At 40.3% G+C, this 13,669-nt stretch overlaps 1 protein-coding gene across 1 annotated transcript in view; it reads left to right on the top strand.

The window, feature by feature from the left end:
* The first annotated feature begins 698 nt into the window (after positions 1-698).
* banp (BTG3 associated nuclear protein) overlaps positions 699-13,669 on the top strand; it is a 127,760-nt gene continuing 114,789 nt past the window's right edge. Inside the window, exons 1-4 of the mRNA XM_088938615.1 lie at positions 699-1,085; positions 6,591-6,802; positions 8,196-8,290; positions 11,528-11,727. Coding sequence (XP_088794741.1) covers positions 6,733-6,802; positions 8,196-8,290; positions 11,528-11,727 — 365 coding nt within the window. The 5' untranslated portion in view covers positions 699-1,085; positions 6,591-6,732. The remainder of the gene's footprint in view (positions 1,086-6,590; positions 6,803-8,195; positions 8,291-11,527; positions 11,728-13,669) is intronic.

Raw genomic sequence — 13,669 nt, 5'->3', positions numbered from 1 at the left:
TTGAATGCACCTTTCTGCCCAAAGTGGATTCTTTGCTTTGAAATGCACTTCCAAGCAGTGGAATCCTCTAGAAACAGCTGCTTTTATTCTGAACTCATCAAAATCACCACAGTTGATCATAGGTGGGAGTCAGTTTGTTGTGTGATCTGTAAGGTGATTGGTTATACCTGAGCACGTTTACAAATGCAATTGTAAAGGGGGTGTTCACTTATCCAAATAAGGTATTTTACTGTTGTAATACGAATTAATTTTTAGAATTTTATTATCACTTGGCTAATGTGGGTTACCGTGTGTAAATAAAAAATGGAACAAGCCTCGTTTAATTTGTTTTTATTTTCAGTGTCATACAACAAAAGGTACAAATTGTGAAAGGAGGTGGTGACTTTCTATATCCACTGTATGATGTTGTAGAATGGTAAACGTATTTGCAGGTACTATAACCTCAGTATAAGCTTTTGCATGTCTTTATTTTTTTTAAAAGGAATACGAACTTACGACGAGACCTGGAATACCGTTAAGTATTCAGTAGCTGATTCTACCCCAGTACACATGCAATCTTCCACATCGCCTTGAACAGTAGCTCTTGGACCTTAACAAAACTCCGAACTTCTGGCGGACACAGAAAAAAAAAAAATCCCAATGGTTTGCTCGCCTTACGGTACGAGTCCTTATCCCCCACAAGCGTCTCTGAAAACGTCACTCATTTTCTCCGCTGCCCGTCCGCAGGGCTCCGCGTTGAAGTCGAAGCAGTTTCGGAAAACCAGAGAAGTTAACAGGGCCCCCTTTTTTTTCGTGGAAAGGTGTTGTTGTTGTTGTTGTTGTAGCCAGACAGGAAGCAAACGGAAGGCGCCCGAAACGGACCGGCTCGCCTACACCCGCCGCCGGCGCCGCCCCTCCTCCTCCGCCGCCGCCGGCCTCCCCACAGACCGCCCGAGCCACTGCGCCGCCGCAGAGCAGGCAGCGCGAGGGGAGCGGAGCGCGCAGGAGTCGGCCCGGGCCTGTGCTTTTTTTTTTTTTTCTCTCGCGAGGAAGGACGCCATTATCGGAATCCTTAACAAACAACACGAGAATTCATCATTCACACGGTAATATAAACCGAACTGGCGCTGCTGGTGTCGTGCTGCCGGAGTCGGGCTGGAGACGGGGGTCCGAGCCATAGTCATTTTCCCGTCCCACCCCCCGCCTTCCATGCAGAATGCATGTATGCATTTTAACATTGTGTTTCTGTTTGTACCAATAACCTTACGATAGACATTTTAATGTCTCTGTTCGTTGCTAAGTGCACTGGAGCGCCGAGGCCTACTTTGAAAGTCTCCGTGTAGGCGATCTTTCCCCCCCCGCCTGTGTACGCTTGTTTTTAATTTTATTTTGTGAAACCTGTGTATTAATATTATTATTATTTACTCGATGAGCATTGCTGTCAAATAAAATGGAGTATTTCCGCTGTTGCTCCTGAAAATATTTTTCCGCTTGTTTTGTATTTTATACGAATGTTGCTGAACTCCATTTACAACCATATATGGTTGGTATTCCTTCAGATATTTTTTTATTTGTTAGGGTGATATAATTTTGCGAAAGCAAGCGAATTTACATGCTTTGGGTCATGCCAGGCAAGTGAGATTTTGGTGTGTAAACGACTTTTGCACGTCGGCCACGATGGACGTTTTTGGTTGCACAGTCAGATTGGTATGTCTTGATTGATCAGGTCTCTACAGACCTGCGGTTGCTCGAAGACCCTTTTCCGTTTTTAAAACGCTCAGCAAAGAAGAATCGTGAACACATTTTAGACAAGCCACAGTGTACGCTTAGTAGCAAAGCAAACTACTGTATTTCTGGTATATCCTACCAGATCATCGTATCATCATTATTATTCGACGGTACATTTATAGTGATGATTATTTTAAGATACTACGTTTCTTGCAGGGGTGACTTCCATAAAGCAAGCTTTTATTAAATTATCTCCAGTGGTGTTGAGATGGCTTTATAACTTAAATAGATTTTGTTTTGTAATGATCGTGTCAAAAGCAAATATCAAATATCACGTTCTGTAATACATGAAGTGAAGAACTGCAAGTTCGTGACACTGAATTTCAGGCCTCCTACAATAGATTAACCTGCTGTGTGAATTATATCTCAGAACCACCTGAATTTTGAAATATTTTTTTTACTACTGCTACTGGTGTGTTCTATATATTTGTTTTTCAGTTATTGCTCAAAGCCCTCCAAAATTGTATTTCCTGTTTGTTGCAATTAAAAAACATTTTATTCCCCATTATGGCGCTGATAGATCGGTAATATTCAGCGTGTACTTACAATCACACACGGACATATTGACTGGATACAGATTTTTAGAATATCCTGTACATTTGAAGAAGGCTGAGTGGAGCATAGTTTAGATGCTGGAGAAGACAGGATTTGCTCCCTTTTTCTGTTCTTTACAGCGTGGAAATGCAGCTATACACATGGTAAAAGTAGATCTGAATGAAGTGGTCTTACTGCCTTTTGGTTTAAGGAAGATGGCATTTGATTTGCAAAAAATACATTCATTTTCATTTTGTGGACTTTCACACGTGGTGTGTCAGGAGTGTCCACCTTTGCCGGGGCAATTTCTCATATTTTGTCCCAGATTGAGGGCGATACGTGGTCCTTGTCCATCCCACACACACACACAGCAGATGTTTTCCATCAACACACCTTCTGGGTCCTGCTCCTTGATTCTCAGCACTGTCGCTCCTTAAGTCTGTGCCATGTGCAACCACAGGAAATGATTAAGAGCAGAAGATAAATTGACTTGTGTCAAGAGAATGTTTCAGCTTGTAAGGTGTCGATGGAAATCAGGTTTTTGTCTTATTTCTGTTTGGAATATTACTTTTGATGGGGTGCCATGGTGGTTAGTATGGGTGCCCTGCGGTTCCCGGGTCCTGAGTTCGGTGCCAGTCTGTGTGAAGTTTGCACGGTCTCCCCATGTTTCCATGATGGGCGCTCTACGTTCCACGTGCCCTCCAAAGACGTACTGGCTTCGTTAGTTGGTGTCTGTAATTTGTGCCTGTGTGTCTGTGCATATGTTGTGATGAACTTGCATCCTATCCAGGGTGAAGTCTCTTACCACAAATATGTGCTTTTCTGATGATGGATAGATGGATGTTCCTGGTGTATGTGGAGAGCACAGATAGACACTACATAGTTGACGCATGACCTGTAACTACAAGCCCTCTAGTGGCCTGTTAGGATCACAGAGATGGAACCGATTTTGACAAAACAGCAAGAAGTGATTTCAAAGTATTGTTTTGCTTCATTGCAAGCTGTCCATTGTCATAAATGAAACTGATCTGGCTAAATTGTGGAATATTAACCCATGTAGGCTTGCAACAACAGGACCATGTGTTGTTCTTGTGTGAAAAAGGCCTCTAGAATTGTCTTATTACACAAGAGGTATGCTGAACTTTGCCTGTAAGAACATCAGCTGGGTGGAAAGTAAGATGCACAGCACTGTTTTGTTTTTAACTCTGCAAAATATTCAGACACAGGTCCTAACCTGCATTTTATCATTTCAAATAAAGTTCCTCACGAAGTATTCTGCTGCAGCATTCATTCTGCTCGCATTGTAACCGTTCTTATGTTGTTATGGATAAGCAGTGCTTAGAAATAGAATGTTATGTAAGTCACGATGATATTGCTTTTCCTAGTGGAAAGTGTCACTCAGTACTGGAGAAATAGAAAACGTGCCAGGACTAAATAGAAACCATTAAAGAACTGTCGTTCTGGAAAAGCATTTCTGAAGTTGCGGAGACAGGCAAGTGGGCAGGTTTAAGGAAAGAGAAACTGAAAGAGTGGTAGTGGTGAAATTAATTAAAGAAAACTTCCTTCAACAAGTTTAGCTAGTCAAGATGTTTTTATACATTGAGTAGCTCTTCAACAGCTCAATCAGTAATGATGCCTGCATGGCAATATCCTGTCTTTAACTGATAACTGATAAACAGAGCATTTTGTTATCCATCTGTTCTAGGGCATATATGCATTCATAACTGAAGACACAATAATGAATACATTATTTAATTTTTAAAACATAAAGTGATGTACGCTACTCATCTTGCACTATGTACTGTAGTGTTTATTATTAATATTATTCTAACTTTCCAGAAAATCAAATGAATACAGCTGTCTGAAATTACAAGCAAAATACGTTCTTCACTCACATCCCTCAGATCCACACAGGCTTTTTTTTAAAGGGGTTTAACAATTTACAGTTGCTTATTGTTTCCCATAAGTTCTTCCCCTCTTTCTCTGGGATCTCCGAGGTAAGGATGGCGTTGTTTCCTGTGAGGACTCGCTTGACTCAATGCACGATTCCTCCCTCTGAGCCGAAAGAATCCATTAATCGGGTGAACAGTTCATCTGGGGGAAAAGTGAATCGGTTCACTTGGCTCGTCGAAGGGATTCATTCGAAAGGAGTGAATCGTTCGCGAACCGCACAGCTCTGTCATGTAACAACACCTCGACTGGTATTATACTGGTAGTATACCTCGACAAGGCTTTGACTAGAAAACCTCAAGAGCTAACAGAGTTCCAGCTGGGGGGGGGGGGGAGAGTTGGGATTGGTCAGTCGGGGCTCTGTTTTGGTGCCTTCAGCACAGCAGTGACACCAGTGAGGGCTGCTGGGTTCCTCCAGTTGGCTTGGCTGTAAGGCGCTGTGGAGATTGCAGAGTGTCGGCAGGTGGAGGGCATGATGGGAACGTGTTGGAGCAGCATGTCTGCCCTTCCTCTTCCTCCCCGTGCAGTTCCAGAGCTGTGGCCGAGCGTCCAGATCTAAAGCAACAATTGGCAGTTCCAAACTGCATGGGTATAAGATGAAAATTATAAATACATGTGCCTGTCAAGTAATCTTGCAATACAGAACGTGAGCCAAATAACTGGAATGAAAGGAATGCTTTGTTCTTAGCTTTAGCCTGTAAAACACCAAAGCTGCCATATTGCATTGAGGTTAATTTTTGATGGGCAGCAAAATTTGAGTGATTTCCTTAAAGGTTGCTGATGAGAGAATTGTAGGTTTATCAGTTTGCGTTTATGTTTAAACACGGTAAATTAAGGTAGCCCATAGTTTTCATTGTGGAGATCTCTTAATAATTGCAGTACCATGTTTGTAATGGTTTTTAATATAGGAACCGTGGTGAACTATTGAAAGTAATTGGGAAATGTAATGACCATGGTATGTCAAAAATGACTGTATGAAATCCCCATTACACATTTTCCATTCGCAACGTTATTGCCAAAGGTTACACATTATTCCAAGGCTATTCAGGCAGGTTGATGTCCACTCTTCACACCTGGAGATAATGGGGAAAGCTCTGTGTTGCCTGAACACAATTTACACAGGTGCTTGTTTATTTCAGAGCTTTCATAGAAACCACCAGGTGCTGTTTCCCAGCACGTTGCACGTCTACGCTGTCGCATCCTATTGCTTGTTGCTACTATTGTAAACCTGAGATTTCTGTGGAAGATGTTTTGATTTCTGATTCCTTTTCCCATTTAATATATTGTTTTGTATATCTGTTTCTTTCCTTGCTCACTAATTTCTCCTCGTTAATCTTTGTGTTGGCCTCTGAGAAGCTGAAAGAGAGAATATGAGGTAGGAATGTACAGTATCAGTGGTAAACAGAGCTCTTCCTCAGTGGGGGAAACTGAAATCTATGCTGAATTTCATAGGGCCCTTATATTACATAGTTAAAGCAAAGTGTCATACAGTTGCAAAAATTCAAATGCATTGTTTTCCCCCAGCGTGCTGTTCACTGCTGCAGGAAGAAGGGACGTCAATAGAGGTCATGTCTTTATAAATCTCTTGTGTAGGTAAAGATTGGTAATGCTTGAGGATGATCATCTTTCTTCAGTGGGCTTTTCAAACCAGCACTATACTAATTTGTTTTCCAAACACACTTCCTAACGATGTGCCCAAACGTTCACCTGGTGACAACATTCCTTGTGCCAGAGCCATTCCTTGTCTGTTCACCTCATGCCATTGAATCTGGGATAACTTCTGGATCGATGAACCTTTTGGTTCATTCATACTGACTGCTTGTCATACTCTGATGAAATCTCACATAATTTCCCAGAGTCATACTGAAATGACAAATAGATTTTGTTTCCCCTTTCAATACCTTCCTTGTCCTTTGATAGAATTTAAAAGTTGCAACCTTTAAATTACTTTAATAAAATATGAAGCTAGTTTTGCTCTAGAGCACAAAAAGTTTGTAAAGCTTTAAAGTGATTATGCTCTTTGTTAAAGAAAAAAATAAGTTATTTTAAAGTGAGAAAACATGGCACAGAAATCATCTCACAACAGGAAGCACAAAATTGAGCAGGCACCAACACAGCAACACCTATAAGGAAATCTCGGACCTAATGAATTTCAGATGTTCTAGGGTGTTCATTCTAATCTGCCAGGCTTTTTTAACATAATGGTCATACTGGAAAAAAAAGTTCACATCCATACAGTGAATTCCACCTTGGATGTGACAGCACAAAGGGACTTGGCAAAAGTAAACAGATTCATTGAGCAATATTTTCACAATCTGCTGTGCTTGTTCTCCTTGCAGGATGCCTTAAATTAAGAAGCAAAGTCAAGAGACTCGACTGCAGTCTTTTACTCAGACGCTACTGCCGCACACCGCCAGCTGATGATTGGTTGACTCCTCAGGAAGTGGTCTGCGATTGGTGGGTTTCAAGACAGCAGCCTGAATGATGTCGGAACAGGACCTTGCGGAGATGGTGCAGATAGCGGTGGAGGACTTGAACCAGGATCACCCGGGTAGGGCGATGGCGCTGTTCGCAAGAAAGGAACTCTCATTGTGCAATAATCTGAGCTACATTTTCTTGCGCTGAAAGGATCGCAATAGTAAAGAAACACATGTGACTTTGTTTTTATGCCATTGCTGATGAGTGCCAAAGTTCTTAAAATGTAACAGTTGTGTTAAAGGTAACAAGATTGTAAAGTCAAGTGCCAAACTGCTGGGTTGTATAAATAACACCACAAATGGATCACAATGTTAGCAAAAAGAGTTTGGGTTTTGACATCAGAAGCTCAAGAAAGGGAAGACATTATGAACGTTATTTTAAACCTGTTACTACTCACAAACCTTAGTTAATAAGATTTCCCCTATCCACCTGATCTTCTGTAAGGAGCTACAAACTCAAAAAATATTTTTTATAACAATAAACATATTCCTGGGCATACAGATAACCTCATGTTTACTTAATCTAAAACACTTGAAAATGATTCAGGGTGTTGAAGTACATTTAACCTATTTGAGATGATTCAATTCCAAATTCCCTTTGTGGTTTTTGGGTACGTGTGTGGGTAGTTTAAAGTTAAAAGGGAGGAATTGTTTCTCAAACGTACATGTGTAGATGGCCCTGAGGGACTGCACAAATAAACTGCTCTGTACTCTGTGTGAATTAACAGTCCAGAAAGTTTGCTGGTTTCATTTAGAATCGAAACACTCAAATATAACAGAAACGTACTGTCTGAGTTTGTGGGACAGCCTGCCATACTCACACAGTACAAAACCTTTAGTAACAAGGTGTCGTTGTGGTCTGCCCCAGCCATCAACCTTTCTGTCATACCCACATCTGGTCTGCTGTCCCCATGTGAAAATGCACATGTTTTATTCACTCAACCAATGAGACAGTTATACAGCAGGTGAAACTATTTGCACATGCTAGTTTTTTATGCCTTTGTGCTGACCTCTAGTGGCGGACTGGTGGTCATTAACAGGCCTTCGCATGGGAATCAAGCTACAGCACACAAATGTTCCTGTATGTAAAAGTAAATGAAAGTTGATATTTGTTTTATTGTTTATTTCTTTGATTTTATGACAGGATTTAGTCCTTGTTTCTTGTGGAAATGGCTCACTTTACAAAGAACAATAATTCATTATTTTGCATGCAGTTCTGCATTCATGAGCCACTTCATGAGACTTAGAGCCTGTCCTTGAATAGTGTTGTATCTTCCTTACATACTTTGATCTTTTTAAATGTGAGTCTCTTTGACTGTGAGGGATCTTTTAAGGAATATTTTGAAAGAATGGGTTGAGCTTCTAACAAGGAGATGAATGGCATGGTCTGAATAACATTTGCAACCTTTCTTATGATGTTAATGAACAGATTTCAAGAGGTGGCTGTTATTTTGATTGTCTTATCAGTGGTGCTGGAAAACCACGAAGAACCCAATGAGTGTGACAAACCAGAGAGAAAACGACAGAGGCTGGAAGTGAGCTGTCAGGACACATCTCTGAAGGTAATGTGGACACAACAGGAACACAATCCATCCATCCACCCCTCCCTACATTCCTCCATCCCTCCATCCCTCCTCTGACAGTTTAAACATTGTGAGAACATGCAGACCCCTGTCAAGAGAAACGCTTTCCATGTGTCAGACGGGTTTATAAACCTGGTTCAGGAGTGCTGCTGTGTGGTGTGTCTGCAGCGGAGAGCTATTCCTTCTCGGCTCTTGATGACCCAAATGGGCTCCTCCTCCTCTTATCCGGATCACTGCAGCTTCTCTCAGCTCTCTGGGGGATGCTGCTTGAAAGGGTGGCTAAGGGATCCCCAAAACCAAAAAGCAGATCTTCCCAGTGGCATGTAAAGACAGCACTCTCACAAACTGAACCTGCTCAGATAAGCTGTAGTTGATGTGACCTGTAATGCTATTAATTTTGTAAAGATTGACAGTGTTGTTTGTAAGAGTGTTGTATTGCAGTTTTATATGTTTAATTTCTGGTCCATGTTGAGACTGATTCTTGAGACAGGGGGACCAGAAGCGGTTGTGTTCAGTGACTAATGAGAGCCTTATGACTGTGAATTTTTATTGTCCCACTAGGTGACAGCAGAGTAGCATAGACTGTGCCTTGGCAGTATATACATATGGCCTTCTGGTTGGGAAACATTTCTCTAAATGTTTAACAGCACAGTTTCAGTGGCTTTTGTGTTGGTTGTGGTGGATGTAAAAAAGTTTGAAAATCATTTTCAGACGAAGAGCATCTTATCTCATAAACATATTTTGTATTTGTTAAAACTGCCGTTGCATACCTGTTTTTAATGGATTTTTAGACTGCATAAGTTTTTTTTCAATGATGGGCTGCAGTACTCAGTGTTCATAATTCAGTTATGAATTAAACAAGATTATGAGATAGTATGTAACATAGAAAAGACTTATTATGTTTACATTGCTAAATAGAAGGACTTGACTTGATAGTGCTGATATGATGTTCAACACTGATGTGTGAGGTTTTGTTTTTGTCTGTTTACTCTCGAAAATCTTTAAGGATGAAGTCTTTATATAGTGACACAATTTGATAGATCACCAGTCTAATTCATTACCCACCTGTCTCCATTATCTGTGCCTTTTTGTTCTTCGCTCACAGAATATCTTAAGCTCTTATCTTATCAGAAAGAATTATTAGAAGTTTTGTGTACTTTTAAAAAATATAGTACAGTAGATGAAAAATATCATTGGTCATTGCCGTTTACTTTGACCTGTTAATGTTATTTGGAATTGGCCACAAATTACAGGTAATCTGCTAATGTCTTTCTAAATGTCTTGTCAAAAAATTTGCACCACATCCTAGAACATTCAGCCCTTCTGTTCTTGACATTGGGCCAGTCCTCCTCATTCAATGGCAGCTTCCCTGATTAGCTGCTGTTTAGTCTTGAATTTGGTTTGTACTGAGTTGCAGACAGAAATGTGTTTGGAATGGTAGACTTGTTTTCTTTTGGTCTTCCACAGGCTGTAAATCAGGTTTGCTGGAAATCTGACAATAAGGACAGAAAAACCAAAAATGAGTGGACTATAATGGAATTGTGGTGTGAAAACTTGTCTACATCTATGTAGACTGCATGTCTGCAGTCTTAAACAGATTTTTCATTCATGGTACATCATCACAATGAGCTGCACAAGAAGATGCGAACAAGTTAAAATGCATAAATTAAAAAGATAATATATAAATGCTATATAAATAGTGTTTTAAGACTGGATTTGAAAGTGCTGATGGAAAGGTGGGCAGCACTATTTTGGACCGTATTTTGAAATCCACTGGGTTCCCCTGTAAGAAATCTAAAACTAGATATATGCATTTCTTTTCTGCGCTAGACTGGCAGATGTTTTGGAAAAGATACCTTGATATCACTGCAAATAAAAATGGTACAGGAACTGGTTCCAAGACTAGAGATAGCCTAGCTAAGGCTGACACTTTTGCAGAGTTAATAAGGAGGTCCAGTCAACACGTTGTTGTCAGAGCTCTAAAATGTTTTGTCACATCTTTTGTTAACATCACCTTAGCCGACAAAGCAGAAGAGCTATTTTTTAGATCGCTCTGTCGATTAAGCACCACATGAGTTAAATTTAGATTAGAGCAGCTCTAAATCAGTCCTCTGATTTAGGCCGGTCTTTTGTTAAAAGAACATATACTATCCAGTTTTTTAAAAACCAAATCTTTCTGAATGATCAAATGTCTGTTTCCCCTCTCTCAAACCATATGGGGTTTTGGTTTAGGGCATTTTGTTTTTGTATATTATTAATTGCTAAAAAGAAAGCTATGAGGGCTTTTGATCAAAGACGCTGTTGTGAATTAATGTGCTTACTTTGGCTGTGAGTCCTGCCTGGTCGGTCTTTGAAGTACAGAGCAATGAGAGTGGGCTATTTTAATTCAAACGACAGCATGACTACCCACAGCTCAAGTGACCAACAGATATAAAGCAGACATCTGTCTCTGAGGTGAACAGGGATGTTTCCCTGAAAAGCACAGTGCACTTGCTTGTTTTTATAGCTACAATATTCTAATTTTTTTCTCATCCATGTGTCTGGCAGTGTATTCAGGTCCAAGATAGCCCTGAAACAAAGCAGTCTTACTTTATCCTTCATTCTGTGTTAATGCACAGTAGGGGATATGGAAACTGTAGCCACTGTACATGGTGATATTTGTGTTTCTTCTGTGTCCCTGATGCTGGACCTTTTCATTCAAGTTAGGCTTAATGGTTCCAATTCTTAAATTCCTAATTATTTAAATAAAAATAAGGGTTCAGTTCTGGTCCTGGAGAACTGTCTGCGTGGAGTTTGTATGTTCTCCCAGTGTTCGCATGGGTTTCTCTGCTCTGGCTTCCTCCCACAGTCCAGAGACCTACTACTACTACTACTACTGCTACTACTACTACTAACAACCATTTTTACAGTGTAGTGCCCACATCACTTTACTGGGTCATAAGGACCCACACAGACCCCTACTGGTCCCACTGACACCTCTTCCAGCAGCAACCTTAGCTTTCCCAGGAGGTCTCCCATGGTACTGGTCAGGTTCACACCTGTTGAGCTTCAGTGAGTAGCCAAATGTGAGTTGCAGAGAGACATAAAAGGATTCAAAACCGGTCTCTCACCACAAGCAGGCCTGCTTAATTCTGCTAGCATTGATATTCCTTGTTTTCTAAGACCACCAACCATATTATCCAGGTTGTAAAAGTGTGGTGCTTTCTCTGTTTGCAGTCGCTACTGTACTCCATTAATCAGACCATCTGCCAGCGCCTGGACAACATAGAAGCTAAGCTACAAGCCCTGGAGGCCACTTCCAAGTCCCTGGAAGAGAAGCTGGACATGGTCATGAACAAGAACCAGGGGCCAATCCAGGTGCCCATGGTGGCTGGATCTCCATTAGGAGCCACACAAACCTGGAACAAAGTGCGCTGGTAAGCCTGGGATAATTAGGTGTTGGGTCATTGTCCCACTGGCCAGAGAGGAACATAGTGTATAGTGTATATACATCTGCAAAGATACACTACAGACCAGCAAATGAGGATATTTTTTCTTAAGCACAGGAGGAGGTAATAAGGCTTCCTTGACTAGGTCCTGGCTGGGGACAGTCAGTCACATATTACTAACTTTTAAGGTTCAGGAGAGAACTGAAATAAAACAAATTGGCCACATTTTCAAATGTACAGGATTATATGTATTGCATTAGGCAGATCTTATTGAAAGTAAGTGGTAAAATTCCTTCATTGAATTAATTCGGGCTAATACAATACTTTGACAATGTAGCCTATTTCTTCATTTTGAAATCTCTCCTCCACTTTAAAGGTAGTGATTAATTACTAATAGAGCTCTTTTTGAAATGTGCTATCCTGGAAACTATGTCTTTGTTCTGTCTTTGCAGTAAACTGATGAAAAGAAGTTTGAAAGATGTGGATGTATGATTATTATGTCACCCACAAAATATGGACATGTTTAATCCAGACTACCCGTCTCTTCCTTAAATTATGGACTTGATTAGCTATTTTGTCTAAAAACAACATATTTTATACTTATTACTGAATTGTGGTTCATTTATTACTTCAAGATGCAGAATATGTTGCAGATTTGAATGTTCTTTAGAGCTGTTCTGTACCCGTCTGCAGGTAGCAGAAACTCCTGGCCATGGCCCAGCTAATTGGCTAATGGCAGTGTTATTTTCACTGCCCAGTGAAATTCATAGGCTTCTCTAGGATAAGACCCCGTTCTGCTTTCAGATTATCTCTAATTAAAACCTGAGGAGTTTGCTGTTTTTGGGTTTGATGAAGGCTCTTAGGATTTTAAAAGCCAGGTGGGACTGGAACTTAGCCAGTCTTTTCTGGAATTTAGGACAGGGATTTAAGAAAAAGAAGCTAAACACAATCCTACCCTCAGTAATACCTCCATTTACTAGAGTAGCCAAACCACCTGGTGATGCTCAGATAGCTTTTCTCATTTAAATCCTAGATCTGGACCTTCCTGGCAAGACTGATGTTACTTTTTTTTCTGCATGCACATTTAGTTCTCTCTTTAGTTTCTCAAAACAAAAAAGCAAGAAAACCCAGAGCCCAGAAAGACTTTTTAAAGTAACATTGCTCCATTTTACCTTCAATTCAGGCGCTCAAGCCCCAGTAAAACGTTTTGTTACAATTTAGAACAGGAAGGAGTTCTTTAGGAGTCAGGGGTTGTCTGAAACAAACTACCCTATCATTTTTAAACTGACTACTTGGGAATCTTAAAAAAAATGGGTCTGTGATCGATTAGCTGTAAGTAACCAAGTGGGCAAAATAGGCTAAATGACATCCTGCCTTTCTGATGCACGTATACGTATATAGCTTCTAAGATTAGTACACTGAAAACAGAAGAAAATAAGAGATTTTAGATGAATAAGCTGTTTACTAAGTAAGTGAGATGGATTGAATGGCATGTTTTGATTGCAGCCTTTCTTCTGTTCTTAGATATGTAGTATCATTTAGCGTTTCAGTTTGGCTATTCCTTTGCAAAGAATGGTTGATCTTCCGAATACATTTAAATTGTCTGCTATATGGAAGCCAAAGCAGGAAATCCCATGCATTGCTTTGTCATTTCAGCCGTGTACCTTTCAACAAGCAAGTAGGCTGAAAACATCCACCTAAAAAGCAAGAACTTAGCAGATGACCATTTTACGTTGAAATTAAAATTTAACTTTAAATTTGGAATCACATTAACAAAAGACTTTTTTGGAAAATCAGGTCCATGGGATATTATACAATATTGAGGTGTATGCTGTATAGTGTGTTTGGTCTGTAGAACTAAAGTTCAGATATATATTTCACAGAATATTTTCACTTTCAGTATGCTTACTTATACTTATGGTGTGTTCTG

The sequence above is a fragment of the Atractosteus spatula genome, chromosome 21, assembly GCF_055471065.1.
Source record: "Atractosteus spatula isolate fAtrSpa1 chromosome 21, fAtrSpa1.hap1, whole genome shotgun sequence".
In the NCBI taxonomy this organism is placed as follows: domain Eukaryota; kingdom Metazoa; phylum Chordata; class Actinopteri; order Semionotiformes; family Lepisosteidae; genus Atractosteus; species Atractosteus spatula.
The sequence above is the reverse complement of the archived record's forward strand: the minus strand, read 5'-3'. Positions and strand labels throughout refer to the sequence as shown.